This window comes from Rhinopithecus bieti, unplaced genomic scaffold (genome assembly GCF_001698545.2).
Source record: "Rhinopithecus bieti isolate Rb0 unplaced genomic scaffold, ASM169854v2 scaffold_9712, whole genome shotgun sequence".
NCBI lineage: Eukaryota > Metazoa > Chordata > Mammalia > Primates > Cercopithecidae > Rhinopithecus > Rhinopithecus bieti.
The window spans coordinates 1413822-1438539 of NW_016806339.1; the positions used below are offsets into that span (position 1 = coordinate 1413822).

At 35.0% G+C, this 24718-nt stretch overlaps 1 protein-coding gene across 9 annotated transcripts in view; it reads right to left on the reverse strand.

Annotated features, from left to right (window-relative positions):
- Window positions 1–24718, reverse strand: part of PCDH7 (protocadherin 7) — a 454149-nt gene that overhangs the window by 252443 nt on the left and 176988 nt on the right. The window contains exon 2 of one of the 9 annotated variants that reach the window (XM_017875689.1): window positions 17066–17121. The exons of the other annotated variants lie outside the window; for them this stretch is intronic. Within the exon in view, the coding sequence (XP_017731178.1) occupies window positions 17110–17121 (12 nt within the window). The 3' untranslated portion in view covers window positions 17066–17109. Of the gene's footprint in view, window positions 1–17065; window positions 17122–24718 lie in introns of those variants that run through there. 9 annotated transcript variants of the gene reach the window in all.

Consider the following 24718-nt stretch of genomic DNA (forward strand, 5'->3'; position numbering starts at 1 on the left):
AAAGCATCAGAGACATCAAGAAGGATTCTGACTACCACATGCCCATTGGATTTATCCTTTAGAAGGCCATTGTGGCTACAGCATCTCTAAACTCTGGGAACAATTCTAGGTTGGACCAAAAGAAGTAGAAGATTGGCTTGTCAATAAATGGAGAAATAGAGAAAGCGGGAATGCACTACTACTCTTAAATATACGACAAGAGAGAGAAATAGGGTAGAAGTTAAAACAAGTATTTCTGTAAAATGTTTGATTTATTGATCTACATTTTTGTCTTTCTTCATTGGCACTGAAGAAGGTTTGCTTGAAAATAAATATTTGGAGATGTAAACAAAAAGGGGTGCTCGATAAGAGAAGGTGGGAGCAGAATGAAAGAGAGCAAAGAAGACAAGCTAGCTAGAATTAAGAGAGAAATAAAATCAAAATAATTATAAAAACATTGAAATGTTTCGAGGAATTTTGTTAATGGGGTATGTGGATGTATGTGTGTTTAATGGGAAAGAAAAAGCACACAAAAAATAACAGAACAAGAAAATAATTCTATCCCAAGAAGCCCTATGGGACCTGGAGGACAAGTCAGCTGATCTTCGGTTATTGTGCCTTAGGCTCAGGGTCTGTACAATGGAGATAATAGCATCTGCCCCTTGCTAACTTAAATACTCTCAGAATTAATGAGATAGTAGTATACCTCAGGCCACAGCTATATAACTAGAGTTATCTCCCATTGTTTTGATGCTTTTTAAGAAAATACAGAGCTAGCCAAGTAAAGTTTCTAAATAGAATTTCTAAAATCCACACAAAATTTCAAACCTAATTATCCTATAAAAGTGCTAAAATTTTATTTTCTAAATGCAAATTATTTGTACTGCAAATATGTACATACAATAATACTCAACATTTTTAAAAGCTATTTAAATCTAATCATTCATTAAGCATGAATATTTCTCTATTCAGTTATTTTTGAATGGTATTTATCAACTATTTTTTTCTCCATTATGACATACTGGAGACTTTCACTTGAGGACATACCCTACTACAGGTACTACTCGGACATTTTAGAGTTTGTTACAAATATATTCAAAGGTAAACTCCAGATAATGTACAATCCCTGGAGCATTGTATGTACCATCATTCTCCCTCTAAGCCTCCAGCTAATGGAAATGCATTAGAGCTGACGCTGTTTTAAACTACCATATACTTATAACCAACATTGTTCACTCCTTATTTAATTTTATTCACTTTATTTTCTGGAAATCTAGAGGTCCCATGAGTAGGCAAAAGTGTTAAGGGAGAGGTCCTCTATCTGCCATGCTTGCTCTTCTGCTGTTGGAAAGCCTGAACATGGTGGCCTCTTCATATCCTCCCCTCTGCCCTAAAATGTAAGTGAGACCACAGGAAGGGATGTGCGATTACAGTGATCATTTCTGAATGAAATTAATCTCAGTGACTTAAAAGGACAAACATAGCAAATTAGGATTTATTAAATTGACTGCTGTGGGGTGTACTATGTGACATATCCAGTAAATGCACTTGTATTGGATAGTTTTGTTTTCTGAAAAATATAAACAGATGCTAAAATGGACATATTGGTGAAATTGGGATCAAGAGAAAGACTGCCTGCTTAGATAAAGAGAAGAATTAGAATCCATCTGGATTACAGAAAGAAGGCTTCTGTTCTAATGACATTATTGCAAAGGATAAGGCACTCATGAAGGGAAAATGAGGTGAGCATTTGATTCATTATTCCCTTTCCTAAAATTGCATCTCTATGATTGATAACATAAAGCACCTAACAATCACCCTAAATCTAGGCAGTTGACAGATTCAGAGATGATATGAGAAGCTCTCAAAACTGTACCTTTTTTTCAAAATAAACTAGCAGCCAAATTCTATCCCGCTCTCCACCCAGAGAGTTCAAGGAAAGTTAAGTCCACACATTTCAAATTCACTAGAAGACTGAAACAGTTTTCAAAAAAGTCCACATTTTTAAATCTCTAGAAAGCAGAAGTCAAATTGTACTATAATAATTTCTTTACTTTTATTTTGCTTTGTGAATTCATTTTTTTTTAATGTTAAAGAACCATGTAATCACCCGCCCTTTTTGAAAGTATTGCTGTAGTAACATTTACTACTTATAATCTGCACATTTGAGGAAGTTAATTTTTAAATTCACATTATTATTAATGCTATTAATATTATATTACTAATGTAATCTGCTTTCAGAATACAATAATTGCAAAATATGTATTACCTATTTGGTATTACAGGTGTTACCTATTTGGAAAAATATTTGTTCAAAAGTTCATATATAGTTTCCAAGAAGAGCAATAGAGACCAGAAGAATATTTACAAATATATATAATAATAATATAAAAACCTTTCTTTTTATCCATCCTGATTATATTAATTAGAAAGTAACTGTCACATCATAAAAGCAAACATTATGTTCCACAATCAGACGTATTAAAAATGTGCCTTTCATCTACTAAGCAAAATTTTCTAAGTTACAACCTGTACACAATAGTTACAGTAAAACAGAAAATATAGCACAAGGCTAAGAGTGCAGATGCTTTCCCCTTGGAGTCCATTTTTTATAACCTAGTGACACTACCTTTATGGGGATTTTATTGGCAAAAGGATAGGACCCTAAGGATGCCATCTATTGGAAAGAACCTCAGGTTAAATCTCTTTCCTTATTGAATACTGCTCTTTGTCTTACAGACAACTTTATTGGGAACTTTAAATCTGCACCTTCCTTTTTAGCTTCAGTAGTTTCTCCATAAATCGTCTCCTTATCTGGAACTCACATACAGCTGTCTCAGTCACATCAATTATTTCTGAATGGGCTGAAAAGCCTTTTTTATTTTTTCCAATTCACTTAGTTATGTCCATCAAACAGACTTCTAATGACTCTCTTTGTCAGTCATAAAGCACTGAAACAGTCATGGAGCAGAACATTGCATTATTATAAGGAGTGCTGCATTTCATTTTTAAAGAGGGGCTAAGGCTGTGAGATCTTTCCTTGCAAATGAACAGGCACTGATTAATCTGCAAACAGTCGCAACCAGTGTCAGTGGCTATTGAACAAACATATTTAAGATTCTATAGTGCATTAGTTGGAGTATATCTGGCAGAACTCTCAAACAAACTTTAACCAGGCCTTTAAACTTTTTAAGGGTGTTTTCCTTTGCTAACATTTCAAGATCCCTCCATACTTCAAACTCTCTTTCTTTCTTTCAAGTCAATAGCAGATGAAAGGATATTAACAAGATACATGTTGAGACATTTGGATTAGTTAATCAAAACTCTCATTTGGAGCAGAAGTTAAATAACTGTATTTCCTTTGACTTGCATGCAATTACATATTTGACATTATTATTTATATTTATATTTTAGAAATTAAGAGTGTAAGCGATTACTATAATTCTTAGTCCAGTAGATTACAAACTATGTAATTATTGCAACAAAACAATGATGTTAATTTTTGTTTTAAAAAAAGCAGCTACTCTGTGCCAGGAAAATGCTATTCATTTTGTTTATGTTGTCACTTTTCATGCTATCCTTATGTGGATCATATTAATATTCTGATTTTGCAAATGAGAAGAAAATATAATGAACTTCAATATTCAGACTAATGAAAGAACTACTCTAGCTTAAAAATGCAAATCGGCTTCTTGGGTTTTAACCGCACTAATGAAAAATGTCAGGAAACAGAATAGCCAAAGCCTAAAACTCTTGGTTAATATAGACAATTGTTTTTCTGAAAACTTCTAAAAAAGACATTATATTCTAAAACACAAATTGCGGGCACTGTATATTGCTGACACAATCATTCAATCTAGGTTTTGCTCTTTATTGCTGGGTTATTTTAAACCTAGTCAAGGGTTTGGCAAACTTTTTCTGTAATATGCCAGAAAGTAAGTATTTTAGGCTTTGTGAACATAGGTCTCTGCCACAGCTACTCAACTGTGTCAGTGGAGTGTAAAAATAGCCATAGAACATCTGTAAATAAATGGACATGGCTATGTTCCAGTAGTATTTTTTTTTTTTTTTGGAGAATTTTGTTATGTACTTTAAGTTCTGGGATACATGTGTAGAAAGTGCAGATTTGTTACATAGGTATGTACATGCCATGGTGATTTGTGGCACCCATCAACTCGTCATCTACATTAGGTATTTCTCCTAATGCTATCCCTCCCCTTGCCTCCCAACCCCCAAAAGGCCCTGGTGGGTGATGTTCCCCTTCCTGTGCTCATGTATTCTCATTGTTCAACTCCTACTTGTGAGTGAGAACATGCAGTGTCTGGTTTTCTGTTCCTGTGTTAGTTTGCTGACAAGGATGGTTTCCAACTTCATCCATGTCCATACAAATGACATGAACTCATTCTTTTTATGGCTGCATAGTATTCTATGGTATATATGTGCCACATTTTCTTTATCCAGTCTAATATTGATGGACATTTGAACTGGTTCCAAGTCTTTGCTATTGTGAATAGTGTTGCAATAAACATACATGTGCATGTGTCTTTATAGCAGCATGATTTATAATCCTTTGGGTATATACCCAGTCTTGGGATTGCTGGATCAAATAGTAGTTCTAGTGCTAGATCCTCAAGGAATCGCCACACTGTCTTCCACAATGGTTGAACCAATTTACACTCCCATCAACAGTGTAAAAGCTTTTCTATTTCTCCACATCCTCTCCAGCATCTGTTGTTTCCTGACTTTTTAATGATCGCCATTCTAACTGATGTGAGATGGTATCTCATTGTGCTTTTGATTTGCATTTCTCTAATGACCAGTGATGATGGGCTTTTTTTCATATGTTTGTTGGATGCATAAAAATGTCTTCATTTGAAAACTGTTCATATCCTTTGCCCACTTTTTGAGGCGGTTGCATTTTCCTATGAATTTAAGTTTCTTGTAGATTCTGGATATTAGCCCTTTGTCAGATGGATAAAATGAAAAAGTTTTCTCCCATTCTGTAGTTTGCCAGTTCACTCTGATAGTTTCTTCTGCTGTGCAGAAGCTCTTCAATTAGATACCATTTGTCAATTTTGGCTTTTGTTGCAATTGCTTTTGGTGTTTTAGTCGTGAAGTCTTTGCCCATGCTTATGTCCTGAATGGTATTGCCTAGGTTTTCTTCTAGGGTTTTTATGGTTTTAGGTCTTACATTTAAATCTTTAATCCATCTTGAGTTAATTTTTGTATAAGGTGTAGGGAAGGGGTCCAGTTTCAGTTTTCTCCATATGGCTAGCCAGTTTTCCCAACACCATTTATTGAACAGGGAATCCTTTCCCCATTGCTTGTTTTTGTCTGGTTTGCCAAAGCTCAGATGGTTGCAGATGTGTTGTGTTATTTCTGAGGTATTTGCTCTGTTCCATTGGTCTACATATTTGTTTTGGTACCAGTACCATGTGGTGAAGAAGTCCTTCACATCCTTTGTAAGTTATATTCCTAAGTATTTTATTCTCTTTGAAGCAATTGTGAATGGGAGTTTGCTCATGATTTGGCTGTTTGTCTATTATTGGTGTATAGGAATGCTTGTGATTTTTGCACATTGATTTTGTATCCTGAGACTGCTGAAATTGCTTATCAACTTAAGGAGCTTTTGGGCTGAGAAGATGAGTTTTCTAAACATGCAGTCATGTCATCTGCAAACAGAGATAATTTGGCTTCCTCTCTTCCTATCTGAATACCCTTTATTTCTTTTATCTCACCTGATTGCCTTGTCCAGAACTTCCAATTCTATGTTGAGTAGGAGTGGTGACAGAGGGCATCCTTGTCTTATGCCATTTTTCAAATGGAATGATTCCAGCTTTTGCCCATTCAGTATGATATTGGCTGTGGGTTTGTCATAAATAGCTCTTATTATTTTGAGATATGTTCCATCAATACCTAGTTTATTGAGTGTTTTTAGCATGAAGGGGTGTTGAATTTTATCTAAGGCCTTTTTTGCATCTTTTGAGATAATCATGTGGTTTTTGTCATTGGTTCTGTTTATCTGATAGATTACATTTATTTATTTGCACATGTTGAACCAGCCTTTCATCCTAGGGATTAAGCCAACCTGATCGTGGTGAATAAGCTTTTTGATATGCTACTGGATTCAGTTTGCCAGTATTTTATCAAGGATTTTCACATGGATGTTCATCAGGGATATTTGCCTGAAATCTTCTTTTTTGTTGTGTCTCTGCCAGCTTTTGGTATCAGGATTATGCTGGCCTCATGAAATGAGTTAGGGAGGAGTCTCTCTTTTTCTATTGTTTGGAATAGTTTCAGAAGGAATGGTACCAGCTCCTCTTTGTATCTGTGGTAGAATTTGGCTGTGAATCCATCTGGTCCTGGGTTTTTTTTGATTGGTAGGCTATTAATTACTGCCTCAATTTCAGAACTTGTTACTGGTCTATTCAGGGGTTCAACTTTTTCCTGGTTTAGTCTTGGGCGGGTTTATGTGTCCAGAAATGTATCAGTTTCTCCTAGATTTTCTGGTTGATTTAGTCTTTGTTGTGCGATATTCTGAGAGACACAAATACTGTGAACTCCTCATTCCCACATTTTTTCCACCTTATGGCTAATTATATTAAAGGATACTATCCTAATTTCTTATCTCTGTATATTTTCTAATTAATCTATATCACCCTAGCATTGGGCATTTGTGCTTTCACTTTTTTCTTCATTGCAATTTTTAATCAATGTACTCCATAGGGGACTGTTTAATTAGGAAGCCCATTTCTTTTATTTTTTTTTTTTCTTTTCTTTTCTTTTTAAAATTATACCTTAAGTTCTAGGGTGCATGTGCACAACGTGCAGGTTTGTTACATAGGTATACACGTGCCAAGTTGATTTGCTGCACCCATCAACTCGTCATTTACATTAGGTGTTTCTCCTAAAGCTATGCCTCCCCTAGCCTTCCCACCCCTCGACCAGCCCTGGTGTGTGGTGTTCCCTGTCCTGTGTCCATGTGTTCTAACTGTTTAACTCCCATCTATAAGTGAGAACATGCGGTGTTTGGTTTTCTGTCCTTGTGATAGTTTGCTTAGAACGATGGATTCCAGCTTCATCCATGTCCCTGCAAAGGACATGAACTCATTCTTTTTTATGGCTGCATAGTATTCCATGGTGTATATGTGCCACATTTTCTTAATCAAGTCTATCATTGTTGGGCATTTGAGTGGTTTCAAGTTTTTGCTATTGTGAATAGTGCTGTAATAAACATACGTGTACATGTGTCTTTATCATACCATGATTTATAATCCTTTGGGTATATGCTCAGTAATGGGATTTCTGGGTCAAATGGTAATTCTAGTTCTAGATCCTTGAGGTACTACACTGTCTTCCACAATGGTTGAACTAATTTACACTCTCACCAACACTGTAAAAGTATTCCTATTACTCTACATCCTCTCCAGTATCTGTTGTTTCCTGACTTTTTAATGATCGCCATTCTAACTGGCGTGAGATGGTATCTCATTGTGGTTTTAATTTGCATTTCTCTGATGACCAGTGATGATGAGCATTTTTGCATATGTCTGTTGGCTAAATAAATGTCTTCTTTCGAGAAGTGTCTGTTCATATTCTTTGCCCAGTTTTTGATGGGGTTGTTTGTTTTTTTCCTTGTAATTTGTTTAAGTTATTTGCATATTGGATATTAGCCCACTGTCAGATGGGTAGATTGCAAAAGTGTTCTCCCATTCTGTAGGTTGTCTGTTCACTCTGATGATAGTTTCTTTTGCTGTGCAGAAGCTCTTCAGTTAATCAAATCCCATTTGTCTATTTTGGCTTTTGTTGCCAAGGAAGCCCATTCCTTTAACTCCCTTACTGGAGGTCTCCACAGCCCAGTATTTTCATCTTCATATGCTGTTGCTGAGAAGTCCATAGACAGGTCATCAGCTTGAATCTCAGTTTAATAATGTTTTTCCTTGCATCTGGATCCCCAACAATGCACATTTTAGAAATTATTGCTAGGACCATAATCTGCTTTATTTTATTTATTTTATTTTATTTTATTTTTTGAGACCGAGTCTCGCTCTGTCACTCAGGCTAGAGTGCAGTGGCATGATCTCAGCTCACTGAAACCTCCTCCTCCCAGGTTCAAATGATTCTCCTACCTCAGCCTCCCAAGTAGATATGATTACAGGCACAGGCCACCACGCCCAGCTAATGTTTGTATTTTTAGTAGGTACAGGGTTTTGCCATATTGGCCAACCTGGTCTCAAGCTCCTGACCTCAGGTGATCCTCCTGCCTCGGCCTCCCTAACTGCTGGAATTACAGGTGTGAGCCACAGTTCCTGGTCCATAATCTACTTATTTTTAATTTCTTAAAATGCAAAATTCAAGATGCTATATAACAGCACTTTTCTAACATACCAAATTATTGGAAAGTGTAGCTGCTATTGAGCCAAATAGATCTCATTGTTTCAACATTTATAGTTCTTCAGTTGTATTAAAATTTTTATACATTATTGTGGACTTTTCAACTATACTGTACAGTCCTTATAGATAGCATTTATCCATTATACCAGTGTTTCAATGACAGTATCTTAAAAATTGTTTTACACAATTGCTAGGTATTAACATGTTTTAATATGTCTTGTTCTTTGTAGAAATAACTGAATTAGGGGTTTGGGGGACTTGGATTCAAATAGTGGTTTTGATATTGTGTGCAATATGGAACAACACCTAATCTTTCAGCATTAATACTTTCAACTTTAAAAGGAGGGACTTTTAGTAGTTGATATTTAATATTATTTTCAGTTGTTTAATTCTCTTAAACCACATGACTTTGAAACTGTAAGAGTATATGGGTTGGATCAGTGACTAAATGGTTGAAATCAATGATTTTGGAGTAGACTTTGTTCACGTATTAAGAAACTCCTTAGTATACTGCCTGGCTTTGAAAATCCGTCTTGGATTAATGCATCTTGGAATATCACAAAATATGCATTAATATTCAAACATTTTAGTTAATTAACTTAATGAAAAGTAACAAAATGGCAAGGTTTCTTTAAGCTTAACATCTTTGTGAAAAGCAAAGACATCCCCAAAGATCAGTTCCTTGGAATATGTTTTCTAAATCTTCCCTACCTCTGAAACCATGTCTTCTGTGATTTCTTCTATGCCTCAGCCTCAGAAAAATATGGAATTCCTACTGTGTGTAAAAGGTTGCGAGATCACATTCATGTCTAAAATGTATTATTCTAATAGCAGAGGATAGCAAGGCTGGTATAAAATAGAAGAGAGAAAGCATGCTGAACCACAATTGGATTTCACCTTCCAATTTATTTGAGTCAAGCCCTTGTAAGTCTCTATGATTACACCCACAGAAAGACAGGAAGAGAGAGGGAGTCCTAGTCAGAAAAAGAGAATATTGACAAGCAACTAATGCGAAAAATACTATCTTCACAAAGACATGCAATCCAACAAAGACTTATTAAGCACTTGCTTTGTGCCTACCACTGTGCCAAAAAATCTACATGCTGCAAATTCAGGCATTAAACCCAGTTGGGCAAAGTGTGGATGAATCGTACAAAAGCATTCAGAGAATACAAGCAAAGATTTCTTTTATTTTTATGTGTTTTTTTTTTTTTCATTTTCTCATTGTGATAATCATCAAAAGCTCAGTTCACATGCTGCTCTGTTGCTTTGCATGACTACCCTACACACCCATGGAGTTCCAGACGCAGCTGAATGAGGTCGATAAACCTAGAGGGTAATTTACACAGTTGGAGTTAGTCTGCAGCAGTTCAAGGGAGCAATGCTGAAGAGCCAAGTGGAACTCCAGTAATATGTAAAACACTGAAAATGAACAAATAAACACGGACAAAAAAACCAGCTTTAAAAAGCTACCTCCTAAAATGCACAGAAGCACAGATAGCGGCCTACATCAGGAGCATTGGAATCATTTCTCCCATAATGAAATGAATGAAAATGAAACGTGCATGTTAAGATCCACTCAAACAGATGCTCCATTTTCTTCTTTTTTTTTTTTTTTTTTTTTTTCTATCTTAGACATTTCATATAAACTGCACCTGGTGAAATCTGTTTAGGAAACTACATACATTTAAAATCCTTGGATTTTCATATTCTGTGGAATGAAGGTTTGTGTCCTTAAATAGCTTTTCCTGGTCTAGATGAATTAATATGTCTCACAGGAATCAAGACAGACAAATAGAGTCAGTTCCTGCAGTGTTAGTAAAGCATTAAATTATTAAGCTGGACTGAAACCTAACTTTGGCACCGGAACCTTTTACTACACAGGTGAACTTATTTCCTCTGCCACTCCCATCACTCACTTGTTTTAGCTTCCTTATCTGCACTTTGTTAAATAGAAAAGCTACCAGTGACCATAAGGAAAAATATATTCAATGCCTAGCATATGTTAATTTTTATTCCTTAGTAAAAGTCAAATGACTCCAGGAAAATAATTGAAAGTGGGTGTGCTAAGCAGAAAAATTGACTCCCAACAAGGTCCGAGTCCTAATGTGTGGAAGCGGAGACATGTTTCACAAGCAAAGGGGAATAAAGGTTGCAGACAAATTCAGTTTGTTAATCAACTGACCTTAAAATGGGTAAATTGTCTATTGAACCATCTGGGTGGGCCCATTATAATCACAAAATTTCTTAAAAGGAGATGGGGGAGGCAGAAGAGAAGGTCAGACGATGCACTGTGAAGATTCTACTCACCTTGGGTACTTTTGAAGAGGGAGGGAGTGGGCTGCATGCCAAGAACTGTAAAAGGCAAGACAGCAGATTCTCCCCCAGAGCCTCCATAATAAACATTGATTCGCCAGCCCCTTGATTTTAGTCTAGTGAGGCCGATTTTGCATTTCTGACATCAAGAAATATAAGGTAACAAATTTGCATTGTTTTAAGCCATATGCTCCTGGTAGTTTCTTACAAAGCAATAGAAAACTTACATAGTAGGTCGTAGAACCTGGTTATGGTGGGGAGTAGATGGAAGTGACAGTTGGGCTTGGGTTTCACACTTATGAAAGAGGTTATAGTCATCATTCAAATTTAAATGGGTGTTTCCTAGTTGGGTTCACCTGTAGGGCACTGCAAATCACATGTCATTTTAACAATTACACTTATTTTATAAAACACTCAATATATTGTGTTGTATATTTTGTGTTAAAAAGTGTTAGCTTAGTAAGTGTAAAATCATCAGAATAGTCTTTATAGTCTTACTTTTACATGTAGTATCTTTTTAATACAATAAAAACACAAAAAACAAAAAATGAAGTGGGCTAGGTCTCTGGAATCCCCTTGTAAGGCATAAACACTGGAAATTTACATTTTGGTTCTCTCTTTTCAGATAACTAATATTGCATTTAGGGAAATTCATGGGGTTTCAAGTCAGGAGTCCAGAACTACTTCTGTGACACCAACTATAAATTGAGTAACTTGGGCCACTCACTTAACTTCTGAGCCATGGTTCATCTTTTGAAAATATAAAGGAAAATCTTTCAATTTTAAAGCTGCAATGGAGATCTGATGAGAGCTTTATAAGTGAAACAGATTTACACTGTAGAGTACTCTAAAAATGACTGAATTAAGCCCAGAAGTTTGTCTACAGGCTGAAGATTTTAGGGAGCTGTTATATATACTAAGAAGAAAAAAAAATCCAGGAACTTGAAAGAAATGAGTTTTTTTCCACACTTGTAAGAATAAACAATAACTGATAATAAATGTTCTTTATTTTCAGGATTGGCCTAATTTTCACTGGAAAGAGTTTATTGAATCCTGATTGGAGAGTTACCACTCTTTGTAGCTATTGTCTTTTGCTTGGCTCCTTCTTTCTGTCGTTTCTTTTTTTCTTTTTTTCTTGTTTCTGTTTTATACTTGAGTTAAAAAGATAAAAAGATGAGTTAATTCATATAAAAACTCAAGCTTTTTCAGAAGAGAAGAAATGCAAATATAAATTGCACTAAAATAGATAATAAGTTTTGACTATTTTCATGATTCTGTAGGAAAATGAGGATAGTCCAAATCTGAGCTATGAGCCAGGTCACAGAATTCATTCTTATTCAGGAAGGGCGAAGTTTGTCAGGACGCACTGTTGGCCACTCCGGAGTTTAATTTAGTTTAAAGCCACCACTGATAAGTATAACCTAATTTTCCGAGTATTCTTATTATCTAATAGTAAATGCAACAAGAGCAACTTATTTCATTTATCCTCTTCTTGAGAAAATGGTTTGAATTCTTAAGCTTATAGGAAAGGGATATTTTTAAACAGGAGGGCAAAACAAATCTATGAGGCAGTAGTAGAACAATCATATTTTATTACTACTACAGCTTGACTTTCTAAGCATGTTTACATTTCATATTTGAAGACTCGGTGAGCCGTATCTAAAATAAAATGGTTTTATTCCTTATGTTTTCAATTTTTTTTCCTTATGACTTTTTCAAGTCTCTTTTTTTCCCACACACGTTTATAGACATGGGCATTTTCTACACACTACTTCACTAATATCTTAATTTTTACTTCAGAAGCACTAAAATGATAAAACGTTGGCACCCATAATCTGTTAAATTTATTATAGTCTATTAAAATGTTTGATTCACCAGTGTTTCTGCCCCTTGGATCTCATTATATGCATCCCACGTATTAAGAAATAGCATTAATAATAAAGCATGTAATTAAGCTAACTCTTTTATTCTGGGGAAGGAACAAGATAGTGTTGGCATTTTTAAAAACGTTTAACTTCAGTGTTTTTAAATGACAACTGCTTACACTGGCAGATCATGAATTAACTAGGGATGACATTTATTACCTGCACTCAGTTTGACAGAGAACCCTGAAGTAAAAAAAAACTCATAGAGATACAACGCTGGGCCATAGACTTACATACTGCAACAGGTGACCAATAGAAAGATCATCCTTTCCAGGGGATAATGAGTAACTGGTAGCAGACATTTCCCAGAACTTATCGAAAGAAGGAAGGTCAAGTCTTCTTAGCAATAGAGTTGATAAAGTGTTTGTACTTAAAATGCATAGTGACATTCCCTAATACTCATCGTTTGTCACAATAGTACTATGGGTAATTACTCCTGTTATTCTGCATTTTATAGAGAAGAAAACCAATGCCTGTAGAGGAAACTTGCTCACAGTCACATAGTTGGTAACTGATCCATTGGTTGGTTCTTATTCATCAGGCAATGTCATGGCCTTGACTGAAACTTAAGAAGTTGATAAACAGGCACTGAGACTTCTGAATATATTGATAAGAGTATTGATATAACTAAACCACATTCCAGCACAGCACAGCTTACTTAAAAGTAAAGTTTGGTGGAATTTGAACTATACAAGAAAATCAGTCCTCAGGAGAATGAAGTCAATTATTCTAGCCACTTCTGATAAGAGTTTTTCATGAGTTCCTTAGGCTGAAAAATTAGACATCCAATTTGAACTCCACCAGACATTATCTGCAGTTGGTTACATTTAAGCCAATTGTAAGGGAAAAGGTATGTAGTTTGCCTTACATCATGTGGGTTGGAGTCATTTTCTTACAGCCCAATAAATTCCCTGCCTTGTTTTACACAAGTCAGCTGTTCTCCACTCTGGCTGCACATTTGAATTACCTGGGAAACTTAAAAATATATTGATGTCTGAACTACATCCCAACATTATTTTTGGACACAGCTCAGTATCCATGTCAGCAAGGCTGAAAAATCTACTCTGGCCCTGAAGTAAAATGGAAAATCATCCTAATTTTAATCTGCCTTGGCTGCTAGGGATGTCAGCACTCCATCACCATATAATTTATAAGCTAAATAGGATTGGTATATATACTTATTCTCCTCTCTATGTAGTTTTTCTGTTTTACTTTTACTTTACTATTTCTATGTTAATAGTCTTACTATAAATGTGACTTATTGTCAAATACGTCAAATCTTTTTGGAAGCTGGTAGTCTTCATTTTGAAAATGATTATAGAAAAACTCAAATGAGTATTTCTTCTCATTCACGTTATTTACTCTGTGAAAAATGGTTGGGTATTGTTTTTTAAAGCTATCGTACATTCTAGTAAAAGTAATTTGTAATTGGAATCAACCATATTTGGGAGTTTGTTCAGAAACAGGATGAGTAATAGAGTTTTGTTTATTAGATACTATAAGAACAATGGAGATGACATCAAAAACCAGAAAATGTGTCTTCATAGAGTTACTTAACATTTATCATAAGATATGAAAGACATGTTGCCTCTCAATTAGCAATTAGTCTTGTAAGACTGGTGCTAGCCCGATTTTCCATCATCATATTACAAATGTATAGTTTCATTCCTGACTTTATTTCCATGTGATCAAATGCTAGCTCCTTCTTTAAACCCAGGAACTCCCCATATATAATGCCATCACTAGACAACACTAAGAAGCCTTTCTAAATCTGTCTTTACCATCTCTTCTGCCTTTTAGCATTTTTTATGTCTATATTTTACTTTCTCTGTATCCCAAATATCTCAAGTCATTCTACTGACATACTGCATCAAAATCATCTAGGACAAATTACTCTTTCTCTGTCCTTGGACTTCCATGCACTAATTCGCAAATACCCATGGTGATGATAGCAAGAGTATTGATATATTACCTTTTAGATGATGTGTTGTTCCTGTGTCTTAGCCCAATTAAAATCCCTGGTGCTTTAAGAAAATCTTTCATGAGTAGTATAAATTTCAAGAATATAAATTTCATCTCAAATTTGAGAGACATTTGAGGAAGAAGACTGAGGAAAGAGATTGAACTCCTTAAATCACAAGCACTCCACCTATTCTTCCTTCAACTGGAAATAGCACCAGACTTGGAGTTGATAATTGAACTTTCTCATTTCAACAGCAATTTAAAAAAATTTATTGGTTCTATTCTTTGCTCACGCCATATATTTTTGAGTTCTAGCTTTACCATTCATTTGCTCTATGATATAAGACAACTCCTCTAAACCTCAGTTTCCTAATCTATAATATGAGGGGAGAATGGGAATACATCACAGTATAGCAAAAAGATTTAAGTTAGACAGCCCAGTAAATCCCAATCATTGTGTGTCTGTCAATCACTTGGGAAATTGTTCAATACTCAGAAGTCCTTTACATCAGAGGATATGGTTTTAGGCAAACAAACAGATGATCGTGATGCACACCAAGTTTTGAGAATCACCAATATAAACTATGCAAAATATGGACCATATTATTTGTTTCATTATTATTATTATCAACATCGTCATTTTTATGACTACTATTGAGATGTTGCTTATAGCAGGTGATAAAATGGGATCAAGTTCACCCCTTATCAGGAAATTTAGTCATGGCAAGACCCAATGTGTAGGATTGCAGCCATTCCCAGACCACCTCACCCCCACCCCACAAACACACATATGTGATTAAGAATTGGTAAAATTAAAAAAAAAAATTAGTGTCATAATCAAATGGTTTCTATTCTATAAGGATAGTGAGGAAAGTTAAGAAGATCGATTTCAAAAGATGGAGTCAACAGTAAAAGGAAACCCAAAAGGACCTCTTAGAGATTATCAAATGACTTAGCCTAGTTCTGGCAGACAGGCCACTGCTTCCTATTGGCTGACCGGCTTAAATGAAACCAGCAGCAGATGATATAGTATATCCCACCTCATATAGGGCAGGCTCAGATAAGATTAGCCTTACAGGAGGAAGCAACAGGTAGTAACACAGCTTTAAGGAGCTGGGACCTAGAGATAGGAAATTAGGTGTGGCATGATTATTAAACAAGAATATAACAAAAATTCCAGATACACAAAATATTCATGTCAGGAAAGTCAAATAAGGGCAATTTTCTCCTTCAAAACCTGGAATACAGCAATACCTTAAGGGCCTCTCATTAAAAAAGTGAATTTTTGTATATTCAATGTGAGTGGGATAGGAATATTTTAGAATTTGCATTGTCCTGGGGAGTCATTCTCAAAATCTGTAGTGTGAAAGAACCCTGGGGCAGTTACTTTCCATTTTTTTAAATCACAACCAACAGTAGGAAATCAATTTTGTATTCCTATCCTGTAAACACACACACACTAAAGGAAAACTTCATGAAAACATTTTCCATTATTTCATAAAGTTCAGTTACTTTTTTTCCCCCCATATTCCATTCCATTCTTGTCTTTAATTTTAAAATGTTGGTTAAGATCCACTAAATTGACTTTTGACCCATTATTAGGTCTCAATCACAGTATGAAAAAAAAAAAAAAGGGCATTTGCTAAAAAATAGGGATTTCAGGCCGGGTGCGGTGGCTCACGCCTGTAATCCCAGCACTTTGGGAGGTGGAGGCGGACGGATCACGAGGTCAGGAGACCGAGACCATCCTGGCTAACACGGAGAAATCCCCTCTCTACTAAACACACACACACAAAATAGCCGGACGTGGTGGTAGGCCCCTGTAGTCCCAGCTACTCGGGAGGTTGAGGTAGGAGAATGGCGTGAACCCAGGAGGAGGAGCTTGCAGTGAGCTTAGATCGCCACTGCACTCCAGCCTGGGGGACAGAGCGAGACTCCACCTCAAAAAAAAAAATTAAAAATTAAAAAGAAAATGGGATTTAAGCTCCATCTACACCTCAAGATGTGCATTTAATAATTCTAGGGGAAGAATCAGGAATGTGCATTTTACAAGCAATCTAGATGATTCTGCTCGCTAGAAATAATGTGACCTGTAGAGTTGAAAATTACATTCAGATGGAGCTGCTCTCACCTCCCCTTGATGTCTTTCACATTCCTGTTCTTGTATCCTCCTCGACTATCTATCAGAAGTGGAGCCAACCTTAGATAAGATTCAATCTGATATCTGCCACCATTTAAGAGGGTGAGTGCCAACCCTACACTTAAATCCCTTCCGGTTTTAAAATTCCTTCAGGTTTTATACAGATGGCAGAATTCAAGTCAACAACAACCGAAAAAAAAAAATAAAATAAAGGCCCCTCAAATGCAATCTATGGTTTCATTAGTTCATGCAGTTTTCCCCTCTGAGGCTATTTTTATGGATAGAAAATAGAAACATGTTAAGCCAATTTGACTGAGTTCTACTTTTTAATGTATAATTTATCTTACCGCAAATTGGAAAACGTAACTTCTCAATTTTCTTATCGGGGTTCAACTACAAATGTACCTTTGGGAAGAAAGAAAAACATTTGCAGTGAACTCTGGAGTTGGAGCCGTAAAGCAGGCCATTACAGGACTGAGAGCTGATTGTACCAAGCTGTACAAATACTTTCCATTATTGCCAAAGAATCGTATATATTGTACTAGTTGGCCAAAATTTGAAATGATTTCTCAAATAAAACTAGAAGCAATTTTGCTCACATTCCCAGGAAATCACTGCAAAAAAGTAACTACAACCCATTTCATTGGTCTACAATATTAACCTATATAATTTATTTCAAAGAGATAAACAGCTATGTGTGTTTAATTCGTTCGGCTAACCTGATTACATTTACTCTCTAGCATCAATAATAAAATTATTCATTCACATAACTTCTGTTAAGAAATTTAGGAATTATAGAACCCTATTCCTCTTCAAAAAGTCTGTAATCAATAAAATATATACAACAAATATCTAAATCAAATACCTTTACATTATTTTAATTAAAACATAGATATCAGTCCATTATTTTATATTAATAATTAAAGGCAATTGTCATGTAGCTTAAAACATATTTTATACTGGGAATTTCTTTAAGAAAACCTTTAAAAGCTTTGACAAACACTTTGGCATGAATATGGAAAATATTTCAAGTTAGTGAGCCACTTATTTATGATTTAGTAAACTGCAGCATTTACTAAATATGGTTAAATGAGTGACGTAACAAATGAGAGAATGATGTTTAAACCTCATATCTTCAAAGTACTTTAAATATTTGTATAGTCTCTGACAAAGGAGTTTGTGAAGCAATTTAGTGTTGTAAACAAAGAACTGGGAGGCCGGGCGCGATGGTTCACACCTGTAATCCCAGCACTTTGGGAGGCCAAGGCAGGTGGATCACAAGGTCAGGAGATCGAGACCATCCTGCCTAACATGGTGAAACCCCGTCTCTACTAAAATACAAAAAATTAGCCGGGCGAGGTGGCGGGCGCTTGTAGTCCCAGCTACTCAGGAGGCTGAGGCAGGAGAATGGCGTGAACTTAGGAGGCAGAGTTTGCAGTGAGCCAAGATTGTGCCACTGCACTTGAGCCTGAGCGACAGAGCAAGACTTCACCTCGAAAAAAAAAAAAAAAAAAAAAGAACTGGGAGGGGGTACAAGGCAAGTGGAATGGGTTTAGCTATCAATTCAAAAGCAGGCTGGTGTCCATGTACGTGCAAAGATATGTGCAAATTGCAAATAATTCATGTGTTTTTGCTTTAAGAAGTAATATGGGAAGTCAGTATAATGACACAATTATTAGTACAAGACATAGTAAATATTTTGAAGGAATAAAATTTTATTTAAAAGTTCTTTATCAGATTTTCCACTTCTTCCTTAAAATTTTCCATACAACTAGTCTGAATTAGTGTGGTTTTATTGTACCTAATTAAATTACTGTTTAAATCACTCATCAGATGTAATACTAAAAAAGTCATAAATCATTTCTTGTTCTACTGATGAGGTTTGTACTGTATATTCAAAGTACAAGATACTTTATAACATTTCTAAAAATGCAATTTTTTAATGGTTATCATTCATGATGGATTAGAGCCCAAGGTGGGAGTAGAAACACATTTGCAGAAACAGACCATTGAGAGCCAGTTCAGCATTGAAATAGTTACCCAAATCTAGAAAAGCAATTAAGCTGTTTTAGAAAAAATATAAAATGTCAACAAACAACATTTTATATTTTGCTTAGTTTTCAATTTCACGGCAAGAATTTAGTGCCTGTTCAAGTCTATATAACTAAATTATAAATGATATGCTCTCTAGACACGCCAAATTTACGGTCCAAAATGCAAATACAACTGGACTTAGCCAGAAGTTGTTCATTAGAAAGTGAAAGGAAAATAAAAATGCCATTAGAATATGTAGTTATGTCATGGAGTTCAGAAAGAAACAATAACCCTTGCAGCTCCTCATGGTTTATGTAGTCAAAATTATTCTTGTTTATAAGATTGGATGGAACTCTCCAAATCCCTTTGACATTGAACCAGAGTTCCACGTATGGTGCATTAGATGAAGTGGAAGAAGTAAAGTATCAATAGAGTTTTGAATTATTGATATGTTCATTGGAGAAAGCAGGTATCTTCATTTCTCACATCCCCTCTTGTGCTTAGCTTCACTTTGAATGGGTTTGCAGTTGTTTAGATTCACTTGTCTTATAAACACAATCTGACTAAGATAGCGTGTAACGAAAATTTGCCACAAGCACTGGGCCACGACAAAGTCCATCCTGCTAGCAACTGGTATCAGTGTTCCTGTATTTGGGGGAGGGGTAAGAAGGAGATTTATTTTTCATATCCTGGGATTCTTTGCAAGGTAGCTGAAAAAAAAAAGTAATGTCATGCTCTAACTTTTACCACTGGCCAGCTGACAGAAGTGCTGCTCTGCTTCCACTGGTGGTGGGGGGAAATGAATAGGGGAAAATAACATTCATGATGGGAGAGCAGGTAGGGGCAATTTTTTCACCTGGTAGGATTTTTACTAATTCTTTGAAGTTCAGTTACAATCAATCCCATTTCACAAGCAAAATCTTCCAGTTGTGTTTGAACTCCAACATCCTTGTAAGTGCCTCTCAGGCCTGAATTACCCTTGTGGTCTCTGTGTCCCTTACTAGCCCATGAGCTCTGTGAGACTGGGCAGTACCTAGCCCTCTGGGAGAGACAAATCCAATTATAAAATCCCGTTTTGTTCTACCCTACATTAGAAATGCATCATATGTTCCTGTAGCCACATTGCTCAGAAGCTTTTTATTAAGTTGATATTTTGGAGATCACTTACATCTTCTGGTTATTTTACCTGAAGATACTTAAACTATTCCTATTGCCCTATGTAGCTGAGATCACATCATGAATGCTATAGACCTATAGTAAAATACTTAAACATACATGTGATTATATGTTGTATGTTTTCCTGATTAAATTGGAAGATTCTCCAGCACACTAGATTTTGTCCTCCTTTGCATTCTCCACTGCTATGGGAACAAAACTGGTACTCATTTTTTTTTTCTGAAATTGTCATGTTCATAACGAAAATGGAACTGTTTAAATAAATAAAAAAAGATATTGACTTAAAATTTTGTAAAGAAAGGATAGATCCCACCCTTGGTCTAAGAAGATAAAGCTAATGCATGACATAATACTATAATAAAAATAAGTATAATTGATTTAGCACCTATGAATTTGCTAAATAAAATGCTAGAGGTTTTGCATATGTTGCTTATTTCTCACAAGAACCATATGGCATCTGAATTATTTCAGTTTTATAGAGAATGAATCTGATTTTCAGAGAGGTTGACTAACCTTCCAGCAATCAAGCAGAAGGGGCAGAGCCACAACCTAAAATCAGGTTCCTGATCTTTTTACTCCTGGAGTTCCTTTTCCATCTCATGGTAGTCACATGGTCGTATAAAAACATCTGAATTTTCTTATCAAATATTATTCATGATCAATGCTTACATTTAAAAGATCATTTGCCTCGATTAAACCATGAGTTTATAAACACAAAACATATATACACACATCTATATAAACATATATATACATACTATATATTACATATACATATATATTACACATACATATACATATATGTATACATGCATATATGTATATGTACATGTATATACAAAAAGCATGTGTATATGTATGCATATATATACATATACGCATATATGCATACACATATATGTATATATTATATATGTATATACACACACACACACACACGTTTTTTTTTTTTTTTCCTGAATGAAACTAGTCTCCAGACCATGGCCTTGGACTCATCAATACCACTCTCCAATCAATTGAGCTTATCTGGAAAGCTACAACTACAGGGAGGCTGATTAATATTATTCACTAGTGTACTCTTTGCCACAGACATTGATATTATTTTTTTCTAACAACTCCCCAACTTAATAGGACTTTAAAAGTAGCAAAGCTGTTCTTTGGGATAAGTGTTTTCTCCTGGGTGCTATTGTCTGGTTTAATAGAATTCAAACCCTACCTAAGCTGTCTGGAAAGCAAACTTCAAGCACTGGAGGTCCCGCAGCTTCACTGGAGATAATCCTTCAGAATACAAGACTCATATTCCTACAGAAATAATTTCTTAAGAACAAAATATAATAGCCCAAGCAATAATAATTTATTATCAGAAAATTTGGGGAAGTTTTCAAGATTCTACATTCAGTTCTCCCAGGAAGCATTTTGGTATCTATCTGGTACCCTGCACGTTCATCTAGAGAAGTATGAATGGCTTTAGCCATTGGTGGCCTCCCTGGACCATATTTAACACATAAATCGTTTGTGAGGATGACTTAACATTCACTACTCCCTAGACATTTAATCTAGCAAATTTAGCCAAGATGATACATACAGGCCTAGGTAAGCAGCAGAGTCAGTTTTTCATACGGAAGGCATTATATTAATTTTCATTGAAAAATAATAAGGAACAATTAGTGAAGTAAATAATATATTTTGTTGCAATAAAAGTCACTCCTGGTGTTATACACAGAGGAATTTATCGAGAAACACAGTTATAGGTGTCTTTGACACCTACTAATATTCAACTAAATAAGCCATAACACTTGGAGATAGAATCTTTCAGACCTCACATGTAGCAATTCACATTTCTGCAGAAGTATAAGCTCATATACCTGCAAACCTGAATATATGCTAAACTTCTGATTTTATATTCAAAGCGGTAATAGTGATAAGTGAGTTTGAGAAATAATAAGACAGACATTGTTATCTCTATAGCAGTATACTGAATACTGATATTTGGTGATACTTTGAAATTTAATCATAATCCAAGAAGGATTGCACCATATATATAGTTATGTAACTTCTCAGGAGAGAGGAATGTGAGTTTTTTAGAAAGCAAAAATAAACCTACTTATTAAGTTACCACATGTCCAGAAAAACAACAACAATGGTAGCTTGGAAAAGTTGATAACTGAAAATAGTATCTTATTTTAGTGTTTAAACAAATATATTGCCTGCTTATTTTGTCATGGAAAATAGCTAATTTGTTTTTGATGCTTCCAATTTTGAGATAATATAGTATGTGACACAGAACATACAGAGTGTAACAGAATTTCTTATAAAGACCACATAAAATGTATTCAGAAAAATGACCCTACAATACTTCTATAACATTTTAAACAATGATAGTCACACTCCAATATGACAGTCAGACTTGATGCAGAGGCAGCTGTTGTATGGCTTGGAGTGAACAACTGTGGAAAGAAATGTGGCCTATAATAGTGGTAAGAGGAAGTGGCCTAGGTAAACAGGAAGTGATAAGTTGATAGGAGGGGCCAGTATGCACTATTTAATTAATAACTGTTGAGTATCCCTAATCCATGAAAGCATTCATCAGATTTATTTTTCCTTCATTTGGGGAAAGATAATACAATTATTAAATTCCTTCTTTGTTATTTCACTTCCTACAGGCATGACATTCTATATCCAAAATAAGGAAATTCATATTAACATATTATTATGCAATCATTCATCTCACAAAAAAAGATTCTTAATTTACCAATGATTCACTATTTAAATTCATTAAGGAAAAGGCACCTGGTGCACTAAACATATATCATTTTTCACAAACCTATGCAGTATAATTTATTGCATGAAAAAAGCTCTACTTTAGAATTCTGTTTAAGAGTAACTTTTTCTCTGTTAGCATTGTTTGATTCAGTTTCTAATTCACCATGAAATATTCCAATAAGTCTTAATGCCTTCTCAGTTAATTTAAGAATCACTGGATATAGAATAATTCTTCTGAACTTTCTTCCTTTTTGTCCTATGTAGTACATCAATCCGCAGTTTAGAGAATCCATCTCTTCATGTGGTCTACTTTACTAACAATAGATTATAAATTCTAACAACTTTCTTTTTTTTTTTTTTCTAATAATATATTTACGGAGACGTGCTTCATACCAGCATTCTTTTGAAAATAAATCATATTATTTCTACAGGCACCTTATATTTACCTAGTTTAATAAATTATATCAGTAATGTCTTAGTGAAATCCAAATGAAATAACTAACATTACTGAAATATGAAGTGCGTCCTTCTGATTTACTGCAGCAACCCAGTTAAGTGGGGGCCTTTATGTTATTAAACATGATCAAGCAACATAAACAGAAACTTCCTCAAGGTTAGAGATAGGCTTTTTATCTATATAAAAGGCAGTTAACATATTTAATATTCATACATTTTGACAGAGTACCTCTCTTTTTCCTATCTATACTATGTAAAATGTATGTCAGTTCACAAAAATTCTTGGGAACATGATCCCCTTACCAAATTAGTTGAAAGTCTGACATATTGTGTGAGCACAAAGAGGCATCACTCCCATATTTTCTGGAGTAACTTATACAATGGACACCCTGGAGATTACAGTTTAACTCTTAACAGAAAAAATAAATAAATAAATAAAACCCTCAGAGAATCAACCAGTTAGTTGCAACATGTAATTAACTAGCAGTTTTATGTTCATCAATAAGTGACCTTTGGTCATTTCCCTGCCCTTCCCATGATGGAGTTTGTTGTTGCTGCCATTCTTTAATTTAGCTAAAAGAGAAAAACAGTGGAGTTGGATCAGACACACTGGTAAGTTCATTCACCAGAAGCAATCATTTTTCCATTAAGGGAAAGAGAAAGTCTTAAAGGATAACAAGATTCTAATCAACTATTCACTTAATCTAATGTAATCTGGTATCCTAATTATAGACATTATTCTATATATTTATATACAGTAACTGACACTCTGGGTTCAGTAAAACTCAGGCTTACTATTTCTACATAATGTATAAAAAACAAAACATCAGAATCCAGATCCTTCTGACGAAAAGCAACACTTTCTGTACATTTAATTAATGTACTGAGAGCAAAGTCTCGTTTGCTTAGTGATTGACAAGTTAATGCAACTCCAAAATGTGACCAATGTTTTCTCCTATTCCTGGTAAAATATACCTAATTGTTCACTATGCCATGAGATTAAACTAACGTAGAAACCCAAGTAACTATTTGAATGACTAAAGAGGGGCTTACTAGATGATCCAAAATGAGAGGGGCAATTAGAGGCTGTTCTTTCATTTAAACCGAGCAAGAGAAGGTGATACAAATTCAGACAGAGAATGTACAAACCATAAACTGGTATTACCATGAGAGTTTCCTTTTTCAAGCATTTATGGAGCATCTAGTTTGAGCCCATTCCTAAACTTGAGAAACTTTCTGTTCATGTCACTTGATCATGTTTCATAACACAAAGGCCCCCACTTAACTGGATTGCTACAATAACTTAAAAGGACACATTTCCTATTTTAGTAATATTAGCTATTTCACTTGAATATCAAGAAATCATTACTGGTATAATTTACTACACTAAGCAAATATAAGGTTTTAAATATACCCTTAGAAATAATAGGATTTATTTTCAAAAGACTGCTTATATGAAGCACCTCTCCATAAATATCTCATGCATTCCATTTTCCCAGAAATCTATCAGATTATTGATTCTCTCTTCCCTCTAACCTTGAAAATGATAAAAAAAAAAAAAAAAAAAAAAAAA